The 16,309-nt window shown below is 40.3% G+C and overlaps 1 protein-coding gene across 1 annotated transcript; it reads right to left on the bottom strand.

Moving 5' to 3' along the window:
- Nucleotides 1-791: 791 nt before the first annotated feature.
- On the bottom strand, nt 792-15,570 carry POGLUT3 (protein O-glucosyltransferase 3). Its single transcript, XM_015645060.3, has 8 exons — nt 15,278-15,570; nt 10,363-10,560; nt 9,703-9,989; nt 8,753-8,969; nt 7,197-7,393; nt 6,059-6,253; nt 4,945-5,049; nt 792-4,061 (listed from the first exon to the last, which is right to left on the bottom strand). The coding sequence occupies exons 1-8, from the start codon at nt 15,489-15,491 to the stop codon at nt 3,936-3,938; spliced, it is 1,539 nt and encodes a 512-aa protein (XP_015500546.1). The 5' UTR covers nt 15,492-15,570; the 3' UTR covers nt 792-3,935.
- Between the last annotated feature and the right edge of the window lie 739 nt (nt 15,571-16,309).

Genomic DNA, 16,309 nt, shown 5'->3' with positions numbered 1-16,309 from the left:
GCCTGTTGGGTGTTGACGTATTTCTCGCACAGGGGAGTCCAAAGTTGAATATGGGACTCCAGCTGCAGTCTCACACTGCCAAGCAGGTGGGAAGAAACACCTGCCTCGGCCTGCTAGCCACACTCCTGCTTATCACTGCTCACATGACAGGACTCAATTAAGGAATGTGCTACAAATGTTTGAAATGGCTTCAAACAAACATGCAAATAATAGTTTTTCCCTTATTCTTACAGCAAAATCCAAAATTAGTGCCATAACTGTCTGCAGTATAGATTTTCCTATTAACAACTCAACACAGAAGCATTGTACTCATATAGCCTCATTAAAATGCTATAAAACTTCTCACAGACAAGAAGACTCTAGCTGTTAAATCCTGTGAACTTAAACAATAATATATTTATATAACAGCTTGCACTTCATCACCGCCCTTACAGACAAAATTTTTGCAAAACTGCAGTGCTAAAGGAGCTGATAATATCGTAGGTTTCTATAATGCTTCTTTTCCTTATTATAGTTTCTTTGCAAGCTTCTCAGGCGTGCTCCAACAGGTGATGTATGTTTTGCTTGTCAGCTCTCCTCCCTAACTAAATAATTTACTTTGTAATGTAATAAATGTCGGGCGTATGCTCCCCGGCATGGATGTTTGAATCTAACATTCCATCAGACAAGCTTTGATAATAGGGTTTCTTAAATTATGAATCTGCAGGGCGAGCCTGGCACAATTTTGTCACAAAACAAATATATTGGTGATGTTGAGGTAAATGTAAAAAAAAAAAAGTCTAAAATATATATGTAACTGTATCCCTTTTATGTTCAACAGAGCAGGATTTATTAGTTCTCATTTCAAGATGAAATTGAGATTGGGTATTTCCAAACGTGAGTGCCTAAATATATTAGGACATACATATCACATAACATAAAAGCAGTGTTCACTGCTTATGTGAAGCCACTGTTAAGGGCTGAAGAAATCTGAAAACAAAGAACTGCCTTCCCAACATTTCTGGAAGTCAAACCCCTTCTCTGCAGATTCCTGTGTTTTAGAACATTGGCCCTGGACTTTAGGACATACTATTTCAAACAAATAAATCTGCCTCTGTCATCACTGGTAAATCCCTGATGGAAACAGGACAGGTTTTACTCTATATTTAAAAACTGAAATTACTATAGCAAAATACTGTGATATGGTAACAGTTTTCCAAAATGATCACCACCAAGAGATTTTTAAACCTTTGAACAGTCATTGTTCAAGAACTACCACAGAATAATACAAAGTCCAGTCTATGTATGCCACTTAAAACATTCTATTTAATGTATTACACTTTACTTGCAAAACCAGGTTTTACTCACTATTTAGCATTTCCTGTAACACATCAGGCCAATGGGTATCATCCTCTCATCAAACTCAAATAGATCTGACACCTTTCCTGGCCTGGTGGGACAATTGCTATGATCACTCTTCATTACAATTTAAATTGCATATAGTAGCACCAATGGAAACAAGAGAGACTTTGCCTTCTTTCACCTTTGGAAGAGCTCTGGTTGTAAACTGAACCAGATTTCTTGTAGTAAAAGTTCCACTATTTCTCCACTATTTTTTTCATTACAGCAAGAAGATGAATGCAGTCATATTTTTCAGGATATTTCTTGCCTGTAAGCTATAAAAGCAGCTGTAAGGCACCCTGTAGACAAACTAGTCTTTGCTTTGGAGAGATGTTTATTACAAAAGCTAGGACTTTTTTTGGCAGAGAAGAATTAAGAATAGTTTCTTTCCCTATTTATGAGGGAAGAAAGGAGGGATAAAGCATTCACATTATATTCATAATTTAAAATTTATCTGATTCTTCTTTCAGTTTGAAAGACTTCTGTTTCAAGCTAGGCAAGTTTTCCTACATAAGTCCATACATTTCCAAATAACCATGACACCCCTTATTCTCTCCCATTTAAAAAAATAAAAATGAATCCCTTTTGGACTCTTGATTTGAAATATGTGGAAAACTTCGTTGTTCACCCATCTTTTATGCTTACTTGCCTTTGTTGAGCACACCACCTCCGTAAACACTGGTGAATATAAAAAGCACATGGCATAATGGGTGATTCCCCCAAAATAACATCATGTAATACAGTAAAAATGATTGTACACACAGAACAAAAGGGGAGCGCATACTCAGTCTTCAGAGTCAGCTTCAGCAATGAAACCCTGTTCCTGAACTTAGATGTAGAAAAATTTATGTCAGATGAGTTGAACATATATTTATAGCCTGAAGTTCTAGGACTGATTTTCATGCTAAATAAAAATATAACTCCTATAAATATGAGTGTTAGAACCAGAACAAAGAGGATTATGGGTAGAGCAACACAAATACGGGACTTTTTCTGAACTGGCAAAATGTAATAAATGACGGATGGACAGTTGCACTGACCTCTTTAGAAAGACAAATTTCTTTCCATATTTAGGATACTGCCTTTCTAATGCAGAAATTTTAAGTAACTTGCAGCACAGAACCAAGAGCAAAGCCTGCATGACATGCAGAGCACTAAATTTTGTGCATCAAATCAAATCAATCAGACAAGTCCACTGTCTGAAGACATCTCCATTCTTTTTAGTGTAGGGAGAATTTGGTATCCATGAAAGCTTTCATCTGACTGTAGTGACTGAGGAGCTACTCAGGCAAGCTGCATTAACCAAGATGAAAACACAGAAATGGGTGCTTGTGGGCACTGGTCTTGGTGTCTCCTTCCAGGACTATTTATGCATTTTGAAGTAGACAAACTTGGGCAAAAATCAACACGGGTATTTGGAGTTGCATCCAGGACTAGGATTCTTCTTCTTCCCCATCCAAAGGCAGACTTTATCAAAAAGACATGACCAGATCTTTCTGCCCCTGTGAATTTCACACTGCTAGATTCATGGATGCACAGAAACTTCAGTAGAAGATGCGAAAACCTCTTGTCCAGTTTGGAGCTAAGGCACCCTCTGGAAAAAACCAAGGAGGACAACCAGCTTCCCAACTGCTTTACATGGACTCTAACCCCTAGACTATTACACAAAAGTTAAACCTAGGTGGTCTAAAACTCTGCTAACAAAATTCAGATTTCATGTAGTCTAGAATTCTGTAGATGGTGGTGTTGAACTAAGACACCAGTGTTTCCCATGGCCTGAAATTCCCAAGCCTTTTGTGGATCTGTGCCTACATTCACAGTCACTGGCAGGGAACAGATCTTCAGGGTGGTGACCTGGCACCCAAACCACTGTGATTGTGATAGCTACAGGGTCTGTTTTAAAGCAGCACTTAATTCTGGTGGTTCACAGCCATGATGCTTACAAACATATTTTTCTAATCTCTACCCTTCCTCTCCATTTTCCTCTAAAATTGGTGAGTGTTACATCAAGCTGTCTGTTACCTGTCATACACCACAAAATATTGTGAAAGCATAACCAGATCTGATATCTGTAAATCTCAAATATTCATTTTTGTCTACTTTGAAAATTGTTTTGCATACAAGAAACAATCTAACACTGAGGTAAACTTTATGAGGAATTCATAACACTGTTTCAATGTATCACAAATGCTCCTTTAGAATAACTTGCACTGACTCATGGCAAGATCTTTTGTGGTGACTAGTTCCTCATAAAACTTGGGTAAATAGGTCCCATCTGGAACATGAGCAGCTCTGTGCTCTTCTTCCTGCTGGTGAAGTGCACCAAACAAATCCCCCAGACATTCCCCACTGCAGGCTCAGTGTCTGTCTGGTGGTGGTCATGGAGCCAAAATTGTGAGAACCAACATTGTAGATCAGAACGAGCGTGAAAAAGGGTATGAAAATACAAGAATAATACACAACTAAGAACGTCTGCTACTGCATAAGAGTCTTGGATTTCACAGCTTAATTCCTATTCTTGCATTTAAGTGGGTCATTTTCTCCATCCAGTACAGTTATAGATCTTCCCTTAAAGGCTTTTTCCTGTGGCAACTGCACACTGAATCCCTGTCATCAGGCTGAGGTACAAGTTCCATTCCATCCCGTATTTCAGGTTTGCTGGCTTGGCGTTCGGCGTATTTCTGAAATATGTAAACAACACTTAAGAATGCTATAAGCACCAACATATAATTCATGAAGCAGAATTTTCCTCCTCCCTTCCACTCAGAAGCCTACCTTTATCCAGGCTCCTTATGTCATTGTTTACAACCTCTGCATGAGGTGTCTTTGTAACACACCTACTAATAGGCTACATTGCCCCTGAAAACCTCCTTTCATGTTTCTGCCTATTATTATGGAAACTTGAATATTGTCATCATTTGTGCCTAACCCTTTATGCAGATAATGCATAAAAATGTCATTTTTGTACAATGAACACTTCCAAACTCTGTGTTAACCTGTGGCTGGTGAAGCTGACATCTAACTGCAGAGCAGTACAGGAAAAAGAAATCCATATTTTCAGAGAGGAGAACTTCTCCCACTAGAGATTTGCATTTTGAAAGGAAGAAATGACTACCAGGCCTGCTTCATCCCCTACACTACTAGTCACACCTCTGGAACTTCTTTTCCATATATTCATTGCTTTGTAGTAGGGTAGCTCATGATGTGTGAGAAGTATGAAGGTAAAAAGAAAGAAAACTGGATATACAGATTATCTCCTACAGAGATCTATTGGAAACCAAATACCAAGTGACAATGAAAACAGGGCTGATTGGGGATGGGGGCAAAGAAAAAATTCCTGAGTCTGTAAAATAACTATTATGTCAGGTAGCTTTTTTTAATGACAAAGCAGGGTTTAGCAAAGCTCTTCACACTCATCTCCTATGAATAATATGTACCATGTCTGCTATGAATTTAAGTAGAATTTTGTAACATTGCTAGCAGTAAACAGTAAACAATGAAATTTGTAACATTGCTAGCAGTAGCAGCTGTGGGAAGAGTAATAAAGTGATTTATTGCACTTACCTGCAGCACCTTATAATAGTAGCAGTAAAACTTGTGAGGCTGAAGTAATTCTCTTGCCATTAGTTGACCTTCTTTAGCAATTTTTCTTGCTTCCTCATCATTTTCCTGGGAAATTCAGAAGAAATAAATGAATAATGGAGCAATCAGTGAGTTACTCAAAGCCTGACTGGCATTAGAAATTTTATTAAATGGGCTATTCAAATCTGCAAATTTAACTGCAATTACTGATAGATTGCAAAGGCATGATTAAAATTGCAGATTTGCTTAAAAATACTGGGTTGCTTTTATTGTTGCTACTGCTACCTTAGGGCTGTCAATAACAACTTTCATGACTAACTGTACAATTTTGAAAATTCAGTTGATTACTGCTCTACTGTTTTGTCCAAGCCTCAAGCCTTTTCAAAATCAGTTCTGATATCTCTCAGACCTACTTAGTTTTACAGAGGACAAAACCACAGCGGTTGTCCTGTCCAGTGCAGTGGAATTCAACACCTTCTTTTTAAAAATAACTGCATGAATTCATGTACTTATTCTCAAACTTTTTAGGTCTATGTTTCAAAGCTTTTAGTATTCTCCTCTAATTCCGTAGGCAGATCTACAGTACTCTCAGAAGAGAAACTTCTCTTGTGTTTTTTTAACCTTAACAGCACTTTGACTTAAAGCACAAATGGTGTTTTCAATCACACAATTGTATCTGTTTGCTTACAGGATCCCAGCCTCTCACTCTGAGCATGTTACAGAGAGCAGCAATTTTTTTACATTCAAACAAAACATGCAGTAACTTCTGCCCTAGTCAGGGCCTAAAAAAGCTATAGCATTAATTAAGTCGTATCTAGGAATCTGGTTGTTTCTTTCACAATTACCTTAGTCAGTATACCAAGGCTCTGACTCAAGAACTCTTCTGCCCATACCTAAAATGAACACTTAAGTACTGCCTTAAATAGAGATGGTTACTTCAAATAAGGCCTTCCCATTTTATACTAACAACAAAATGTACTTCCTTTATTCCAGGATCTCAACAGAGCTCATGCAAAATATGTATGAAGAGACTATTAAAAGAAATTGTTTACATGTTTGTTTATCACTTTGAACTTGAATCAGTAAGGGAACTTACCTTAGCCCATTTTATTTTCTCTAGCAAGTCCTCTAAGTTTCTCTTAACTGGAACATAATGTTTCCAAGGTTTTAATCCAATATAAAAGTGTTCATAGTATTGGGAATCTTGCTTCAATACCAGGCTGTCACCCAGCAAGAGGTATGGAAACCTGTAAGCTGCTACGGTGCCGTCTACATTCACTTGGTATTTGTACTACAGTGTGAAGAGAGGGGAAAAAAAGGTGAAATGTTTTGTATGGGAACGGGAACAATGACTGTATAAAGTATTATTTTAACTGGCAAGAAGTAACCATGTTTATTAATTTTCATCTTCAAACTCATTTTAGCGTTAAGCATGTATAGTTTCATGGTCTTCTGGATAACATAATGGAAGAAGGATTTGTTTTCAACACGAGGCTGACAATCAAGAACCTCTGTGTCATATGAACTGCCTGATGAGTATCATATTGAAGTGTCCTGGGATAGAGCAAAGGCTACATCAGGGAAGGAACTAAAACTAATCTATACTTCAATTCAAAGTAAATTTATTCTGACTTAACATTATTATGTAGAATAATCTGAAACATAAAATAAGATGAAACATTATACTAAAACCATGAATGTACTGCTTTGGCAGATGTCCTTGGCTGTTAACAGTATTTCTGAAATATTGATCTTCAGAACAGAATTTCAATTGCTGTACATTATAATGGCTTTATACAGGACTCTGTCCCTTTATTTTTTATATCTTTCTTGAAGTAGAATTTGTATGTTGAAGTACAACAAAACCACTCATCTATTTTTCTAATTTGTTACTACAAAGACTCATTCTGACATCCACAGTGTACTTGCAATGGATATAAGTTGTGTCCATTGTTTTCATATTTACCCCAAATAAAAGAAACCTTGATGGTGAGAAATTCTCAGACTTTTAAAAAATAAAAATAAGCCAAAATGTCTCTCTAAAGGCCTTTCTTTACAAGTGTGTCACATTAGGACATTGATTACAGGTGGTTTATCTACCCTGCATGGACCCGTGCTCCCACAGCAATGTAATTGTTTTGTTTACTGAAAAGAATTAACAAAAGTAAACCTTGTCTTTTCAGTTGGTAAGAACTTGTCGTAAAACTAATCCAAAACTGTAATTTGATTGCTACCTTAAAGAAGTCAAAGAAGCCCATCAGCTGAGCCTTCCCCAGCTCTTTTTCTTTTTCTCTGAAGAAGAAATATCCAGTTATTCCAGCATCTAGTAGCTCTGGATTTTCCTTGGATAACTTGACAAGATGGAGACGTTCTTCTCGGCTGTCTCGACCTCTGAATAAAGCCCTCTCAGTTTTGTTTTCCCAGAAGGGGCCTATGAGCAGTGAGTGATAAGGCAAAAGCAAACAGCAGTGACAGGCTCAGGATCTGTTCAATGCAAATAAGAACTTGGTTTGACAGTGGCATTGCACTTGGACACATGGTAGGACTGGCACAATTTCCCATAACCATTTATTAATCACAGGGTTAAATTCCCAATTCTGGCTTGAATTTTGTGATGAGAAACTCATAAAAGGAAAATTAGAGAATTGCTTTTCCACTCAACAATTGTGTATTTCAATAACTTCAACTATCTTGAAAGCTACATAAGGGATTATATTAAAATATGGAAGGAAAATACTAATAATTAAAGCAATTTTCCATCCATTAAGCCTGCCACATTAACCAAATTTCTTTAGTAAAATCTACTTCTGTTACCCAGCAATTTAGTTAGGTCCTTGAAGAACCACTTAATGATGCCTTAAAAAAGAAAATAAATGGCTATGTTGTGTCCTCTAAACACTTAGCTAGAGTCTGAAAGACTTCACCTCTGCTTACTGCCTGCTTTTAAAAACATTAACTGTGCCCTTCCTCACCTTTCTGCTGAAAATTTCCCCAAAGGACCTATTAAATGGAGTAGTCTCTTACTGTCTCCTAATTGGAAAAGCAATTTTACTAAATGAGTTAAACACACAATGCCTCCAACTGATCATTTAATTGGAATATTTAATTTGAAAACTAATAAAGAAAAGAGGAACTGAGAACTAATTAAATAAAAAGAAATAACTTTCCACTCATTTTACTTCTTAGGTATTGCTATGCCATTTATTTGATTCCTAAGTATTCTTTAATTTCCTGAGGGGGAGGAAGACACCTGTCAGTAAAGCTGACTCTTCTTTCAAACCCAGAAAAGAAATTCAGGAGATCTCACTCTGAGGTATTTTTTCATATAGACAATGTTTTCTCATTTGAAAAAGGCTGCACCATGGTATCAAGCTTACTTCTTTCAGGATGCAAATTAATTTTTTGTAAACAGAATAGTGGGCTGTAACACAGTCAGGAAAAGGGTTGCTATTTGATTAGAAGAAATGTATTTGAGTCCTTTACTGAGGAGAAGGGCTGTTTAATTACATTTAGTTTCCTTTGCCAGGTCACAATAGGTATCTTCAGGATACCTTTAGTGTCAAATTCAAATTGTCTATTGCAAAGTGGAGTTCTTAAATTTTGGTTCTATGTGACACACCTGCTTAGTGGCAGTGTTGAAAAGTGTTTGCAATCTGTAAAAACTAATCTGCTTGTTTTCAGACATGTCCTAGGGCACTTTGAACTGCAGACTTTAACATATTATTTGAATGCAACTTGCATCTTTGATGGAAATCACCAATTCTTTTTAAATCCACAGTCTCTAATTCACCTGTATTTCCTTGAATGGAAAGGAGATCATTGGTGACTCCACGTAGGGTTTCCAGAGTTGAGTGGGTTACATCATACGTTGGCAGGATGATATCTCTGGAATCCACAGAGCCACACCAGGAGATGACAGGTACAGGACCAGGTGTATCATTAGCTTTCCGATGCTCAACTGGCCAGTCTCCAACATTGAGATAAAACTCCACATCAGGAAGACGAACCTAACCGTGTGCCCAAGAGAGGATAATAACACAGAGAAGCTGTTTGTCACTCTTACATCTATTCCTCAGTTCACCTACCAGATAGCTCATAGATTTAACTGCACTTAATGTATGAATTCCAAGCTTCTGCCCTGCAAATGAGTATGAAAGGAACACCCAGAGGCCATGAAACAGCTCACAGTTGGGCCTTAGCCCTTGGAGCTTTCCAAACGTTTTCATTACTGGCAGGGCCAGCCCCCACACAGTGTTGCCTTGATGGAAAAACAAATGTCAAATCTCACTTCAGGAGTTATACATCTGAAGATACAACAACAATTGCTGTACTGCCATATTTAAATATGTTTAACCCGGACAAGAGACGACTGAGAGCGGATCTTATCCATGCTTACAAATATCTTAAGGGCGGGTGTCAAGAGGATGGGGTCAGACTCTTTTTAATGGTGCTCAGCAACAGAACAAGGGGAAACAGGCACATACTTAAACACAGGAAGTGCCATCTGAATATGAGGGAAAACCTCCTCACTCTGAGGGTGACAGAGCCATGAACAGACTGCCCAGACAGGCTGTGGATATTCAAAACCCACCCCAGAGGTGATCCTGTGCAACCAGTTCTGGGTGAACCTGCTTTGGCAGGGGAGTTGGACTAGATGTTCTCCAGAGGTCTCTTCCCACCCCAACCAATCTGTGATTCTGTGATATTGCCTAAATAGCCTGACATGAACCAAACCGATACCTTCCTGGCCAGTGACAGGAGCATTTCATCGGAGAACATTTTGAAGTCTGTGTACTTCCCTAAGGAGCGCCGGTAGATGTGATTATCCAGAATAGTGTAATGAACAATAGCACCTCTCGTTTGGCTGAACTTTGCTGGGATTTCCTTAAGCATTCGCTGCAGGTCAATGGTGGGAAACGAAATGAAGTCTTTGGTAATCTGAGGTTCTTGGGATGGACAGGACATCATGTCCTGCCAGACCTCAGCGTCTTCTTCAGGACAGTCACAGTATTCATGATAAACTGGTCCTGTGGAAAACAAAGCACCCAGAGTCGGTGATTCTACAGCACACATAATTTATACATTACAGTGGCTTAGCAATTTTAAATACCATGTTTTCTACAGTTTTCCTGGGAAACCATCCTTCCTATAATTTCTGGAATTTTGCAGTGTAACTGAGAAAACAGCAACATTCTTCTCTTTTCAGAAATATAAGACTTGTGTTTCACTTGTGAGGGTGAAATTATTCTGCTGAATGAAGCTGCATTTCTGTGAACCTGCCAAGCCCATGGGGGACTCGGAACTGTCTGAGCTGTCCACAGCTACCACAGCCCAGGTGTTGCAGTTTCAAATACATCCTAATTCAAAACTTTGATACATTACATCAAAAAATACCCTTACCTTTCAAAATATAAGGTGATTGAGCCACATGCTGATCACCATAAAGTATCTCAATTTTTAAGCCTTTTGTGACACTTCCATACATCCGATACCGCATAAGGAATGTACCATCATTTCTATCCAGAGGCCGAGGGGTGTAAACTCTGGTGACTTCTTTTGGAGAAAGTGCTTTAATTACCACTTTAAATTGTGTTTTCCCTGGCAAGAGGAAAATAAAAACAGAAAAAATCACTTTAAGCTATTAGAATCACATCTAGTAAATAAAGAGAAGGAGCAAACTCCACTGAATTAAGACCATGGAATTTAATTTATTTTTCACTACAATTTTTTAATTATACCAAGTTGGTAAAACTAGTTTCCAGTGAAGAAATATCATCCTACCAAATATTCTTAGTCATTGCACACCTCTAATGGAAAACCTGCAGATGTAGATAAAAAGTTAAATATTTGATCACAAGAAAGAAGACTAACAGTATTTTGAAGCTAAGATTAGGTTTTATTCAAAGTTTTCAAGTTAGCGCTCTGAGGAACAATTAATTTCCTCTAGAGTAAGAAAGACAGGAAACCAAGTTAAAGTAACAGGAGAAAAGAATACTTGCCAGCTTGTGGAAAGGCAGTTGAAGCATGCAGGAGTCACATACAAATTTTTCAGCTTTGGGCTGCTGCTGACTTGCACATTTAAAGTCCCAGCTACTGAAAAGCAGGGATAAGAGAATGATAGTAGAGATGTTCCCTGGACATCTGTCTGACCTGTGCTTAAAGATCACGAGCATTTCATCATTAATGCACCAAGATATGGTATAATTTATGGAAAATATGAGTATGTATAAACATGAATCTGTTACATTCTTTAATTCTATCACAAGTGGTCATTTGTCAACTTTATCAATAAAAAAAAGAGGGGGACAAATTATTCATGAAGTGTGACAGTCTAAGCATTGTGAACCAAACAAATACAATGAATGCTACCAACAAGTAGTATATGAAATAAATGAAACTGAAAAAAATCCAGAAAAAATCAAGATGTTACTAAAATCTGAATATGTCCCAACATGAGATGTCACAACTAACTCTATACTCTGCATCCACAGATAAATGCACTGATGTGATAAGCACCGGTCTTTTAATCATCAATCATGTCTTCCTTAAATCACTGGATCTTGAAATTGGATTCAAGTCAAACACCGTGCAAGAATATTCAGGTTAAATGACTCTCCCAAAGAAATGAACATCTCTGCCTCAAAGGTCACTGCAAATCACAACCACCATTTTTAACTTGCTTCAAAGCAGTTGACTTTAACCAACTAGCCTCTCCCTATGGTTATCACCCAGTATTATTTGGATGAAGAAGTATTCAAATCCAGAATGCATCATGAGGTTCACAAAGAAAAGTTCATTTTTACTGGGTATAGTGATTTCCAACTGAAGAAAAGCAAGTTTTCAGTTGTCATAAAAATGAAATCACAAGTCAAATATTACTCAATTTTATATCCTTGTCCTCACCTACAGGATATTACTACGTGGGTCTTGTTCCCTGCTTGTTATGTACGTCCTGCTCAAGACATCAGAAGCCCTTGATCCACCCAAAGGATCTGCTAGTTTTAGTTGGCGGCACTTTAGACCCAGGAATAATTTGATAGGGGAAGTGACTGATAACAAAGCTCTCTGGGAAAAAGCTTACTCCATTGACAGTGAAGGGGAAAAAACCCAAGATTGAGTATTTCATGTGCATACAAATAATTCATTGGAAGCAACAGACTTTTTGTTTGTAATTTACAATGTTCATTGTGTAATGGGGCCAAGGTCTCTAATGCATACTTAATCATAACAACTTCTTGCTGATTTTTATTTTTTATTTGGAAGAAGTTACCATGGTACTTTCACTCGTGGTTTTTTGTTTCTCTCAATCCAAAGGAATTTTAAAAGAAAAATGTGTCCTTGTTGAATCAGCACTGCTAGCAGTTCTCTGTTACCCTGAAAACATGTCTGGGACAGCATTTTAAGTACAAAATAATTTCCCAGTAATGAAGAGAGACTAAAATATAGACACAGTCAAAATTGGATATATTAAGAAACCAGGATAATGACACCTGCTTTACGCTCTTTTTTTCTTCTCTGCAGCTTGCAAAAGAGATAGACCATGCATGAAGGAACAAGTGATGAAATGGAGGGAAAGAGGAAAAGGTAACAAGATACTTATTTAGGCAAATTGCTAAAGAAGAACATAAAAAACCTAGTCACCCTACTTCTGACACATATGCTGAAGAGAAATGATCTGAAAAGAAGATTTTTTTGATTCAACTGTTTTACTGAAATTTACTGAAAACACAAGATTGACAAAGTCACAAAGAGACACATGAATTATAAGCCTGTGCTTTCAGAGAGTTGGCTGCAAGAGCATATATCAGTAACAAACAAATACAGGTCTTGTGTGTGACCATCACAAAAGCCCAAGGATCATGGTCAATCAAAGACCCAAAGGGAGGTCCTGCAGTGCCCAGGTACGGAGGTGAGTGATCTGAGATGCACAACTCTGTTTGGCAGCAGTGGAACGAAAGCTGGAAGAAGCACGCCCTGCTCTTTGAAAGCATTTGGTGAAACCTGCAAGAATACCTGGGAGGCCTTGAAAAATATTTGTTAGCAGAGTATGTAGATCATCTGAACAACAGTTAACAGCTGATTTTATCATGGTCAATAGCATATAAAGACATGGTTGGGAGTTGCTAAAACTTAGCAGAAAAGAAGGATAAGGTCTATCCAAGTATCTAAAGAAAAAAAAAAATCTATGCTGTTTACACCAAAAGAAAGTTCCGTTTCTTTCAGCTGGGATTTTCTTATCTTTGAAATAATTTTTCTAGGGAAAGAATGAATTCTGCATCATTTGACATCCTCCTACAAAGAAAGGTCAAACAGTTACAACCTTTGGGTTGAAATTCCAGTGCAATGTGCAATGGTGCATATCAATTCTACTGAACAGGCTTGACATTCAGAAAACAAATCTGGATTTAAAATCTACTAATTATGCTATACAAATTTTATAATGGAGCCCAGTAAGTCCTGACCCACTTGACTGAAATTCCAATGCACATAAAAACCAATTTAATAGATTTGGACAAATTTCACAAATGTGATGCCTTAACCATAGCTCTGCTGCTCTGATATCAGTGTTTCTGTTTTGCAGTGGAGGTGATAAAGTGGATTTTTTGCTATCTCAACAGATATATTTTGAGATGTATTTAAGTTATATTGGAAAGTGGTACCTGAATAAATATTGTTCATTTTAATTCTTAACGACATTTTACAGGTTTGAACATTTTAAACCATTCAAGAACAGAACCTCATAGCCAGGGTCTCTATGAATACTTTAAACAGTGCTCATGCACTAGAATATGACCAACTCTACCACTAATTTTTTTAAGAATCCTTGGCACCCTCCTAAACAATTCTTGGCACGGGACAGCAGTTAGCACATGCCGAGGCAACAGCTCTTCCCTGCCAGCAGCACGCGTGCTCTGTCTTTGACTAGAGGCCACAGCAGGTCATGGGGTGAATGAAGATCACTCCATGCCAGATGGCATTGGGACTTGGAAGCCTTCCTGGGACACTGAATTTATTAACATAAATATGAACACACACAAACACACTGTGATCAAAACTAGGTTCTCAGTACCCATGTCCTACCAGTTTATTTTGGAGGACTAGCACTAGCATAAGAAGCCAACTGAACTTCACACCTTTCCACCTTTAGCAACCTGTTGTTTGAACCCAAGGCTCTCCCTGTGTAGCTGCCATCAACCTCCACTGCACTGGCAGGGAGTGTGCAGTCACATTCTGGACTGCAAATACAAAACCGCGCTGACAACCAGCACCAAGGTGCAACAGTAGATGGGGAAAGTCCAGACCTGAAATATCTGAAGTATCCATGCTTCTGTCAGACTGAAGACACAGCCTGTATAATTCACGGATTCACTGAATATTCCAAGTCAGAAGGGATCCACAAGGATCATCGAGTCCAGCTCTTAAGTGAATGGCCCATACAGGGATGGGATCAAACCCAAAACCTTGGTGCAATGTATTTCTACTCTCTAATTCTGCAAGCAGCAGCTTTCTGACTAACAACACATGAAGAGGCCATGCACATGTGGTAGTTGCCCTCTCAGTACCATCTCTGTGAACTAATTAAGTAGCCTCTACCCTATGAAAGTTAGCAACACAAGATTTCCTCTGGGGCTATCCCAGGGTTAACTTCATTATAGAATCTGTGATATAAAAGTAATTTTTATTCCAAATTTAAACTATAAATAGAGTGTGTGGAGTTAATTTGCAGCAGCAAACAGTTGACTGGCATCATACCACCGGTCTGAAAGAACAAATACAATTCCCACCCTCAGGAGAAATGTCATGGGATAGTTTGTGCTTGTGCTGAGTAAACAACAAATGAAAATTACTCCTTAACGGAGCAGCAGTAGGATAACAGAGCCCAGAGGGCTCTGCTGACAGAGACAGAAATTTTAAGCAACTGGTGTGTGTGTGTGGCATTAAAACTAATTACATTACCACTTCCCAGCTGTGTACTGGGATTTTACATCCACTAGCTCCAGGAGCACTGGTTCTTTCTGAGCTGACTGTTTCTTTGCTGTAAATTCCATACTGTTTAGAGTGACTACTGGTGGGAGCAGAGGAGGCACTGGGCAGCACCAGAAGAAAGGCGGGTCGGACCATGTGCTTTTCTTGTCCTGCGTGTCCCGGGCGCGGCAGCAGCGATGGCACAGCCACCGCACGGAACGGGGAAAGGAAGGAAGGAAGCAAGGAGGGGAAGGGGTGGGCACCTCCAGCCAGGTTCTGTGGCGAAACCGCAGCCCGGAGCAGGTCTGCATTCCGCGCCCCTGCCCGTCCCGGAGCACACGAACAGTACCTGGCGGCGAGCGGGAGAAGTTGCGTCCGGCCTCGCTGACCGCCTGGATGTAGAAGTGCCTCACGGGCACGGTGAGCCCCGCGTCCAGCCCGGGGCCCCAGGCCAGGCTCCGCTCGGCGCTGACGGGATCCGCCGGCTCCGCCGACCCCGCCGGCCGCAGCAGCGGCCCCGCAGCGCCCAGCAGCAGCAGCGGCAGCAGCCCGCGGCCCCACATCGCCCCGCAGGCCCCCACCGCACCCTCTCGGAGCGGGGTCCGGGGCCTCCTCGGGCCCTGCGCGGCACCCGCCCGCTCCCCGCCCCGCGGGGCGGCCCGACGGGGTCGTAGAGCCGGAGGGAGGCGAGGGCAGGGCCGGGCTGTCCCCGGGCGGCTGAATCCGGCGCCGCCTTTCCTCGTTCTCCTCCTCCGGGCCGTCCCGCGATGTCCGCAGGGAGGTCGGGGCTGAGAGCCTGCCCCAGCCCAGCCCGTGTGCGCCGGACCGTGCCCTGGCACGGCAGCGGGTCCGGAGCCGGGCGCTTTCCCAGAGCCGCGGGAAATGCAGCAGAGCCGTGGTGGGAGCGGGGAGCGGCTCGGACCCGCTGGTCTGGCGGTGCCGGTGCCGAGAGGTTTTTCTTCCCTGCCTGTGGGCGCTTTGCGGGACGCGCTGATGATCGGGGGTGTCCCCCACGACCCCCACTCCCCTATAACACGTTACCTGTGGTTTAGGATACACCTCAGCCAGCAGCTGAACAGCTGGCCTGGAATTTGAAGAGGAAAATATCATCTATAACTTATTGGTACTGCCTTGTGTAAGCTGATGTACAGAAATTGCTATAAAAAAGCCCAAACACCTGACATAATTTAAAATTCCTCACTGTTTTTTTGGGATTTCCCATAGCAATTGTACTAGCGAAGGACAGAGCAGGGACCCTGTTAGGACACACTGATGCAGGGTTCCCTGTCCCGGAGAGGAGGCTCAGACGCATTTATGGTGCTCCTGAGGTCTGTGGGTGAGATGCTGCTGGTGGCCCTCATCAGTGCTGCGATGCTTGGTG

Source organism: Parus major, chromosome 1 (genome assembly GCF_001522545.3).
Source record: "Parus major isolate Abel chromosome 1, Parus_major1.1, whole genome shotgun sequence".
Lineage (NCBI taxonomy): Eukaryota > Metazoa > Chordata > Aves > Passeriformes > Paridae > Parus > Parus major.
This window is presented reverse-complemented; position numbering and strand designations above follow the sequence as displayed.

Coding starts and splice junctions, on each gene's coding strand:
- POGLUT3 (XM_015645060.3), bottom strand. CDS start 15,491: ATGTGGGGCCGCGGGCTGCTGCCGCTGCTGCTGCTGGGCGCTGCGGGG. Junction 8,970..9,702: donor TCCTGTCACTGGCCAGGAAG/GTATCGGTTTGG, acceptor GCACACGGTTAG/GTTCGTCTTCCTGATGTGGA. Junction 4,062..4,944: donor ACTATTATAAGGTGCTGCAG/GTAAGTGCAATA, acceptor TACATATTTCAG/AAATACGCCGAACGCCAAGC.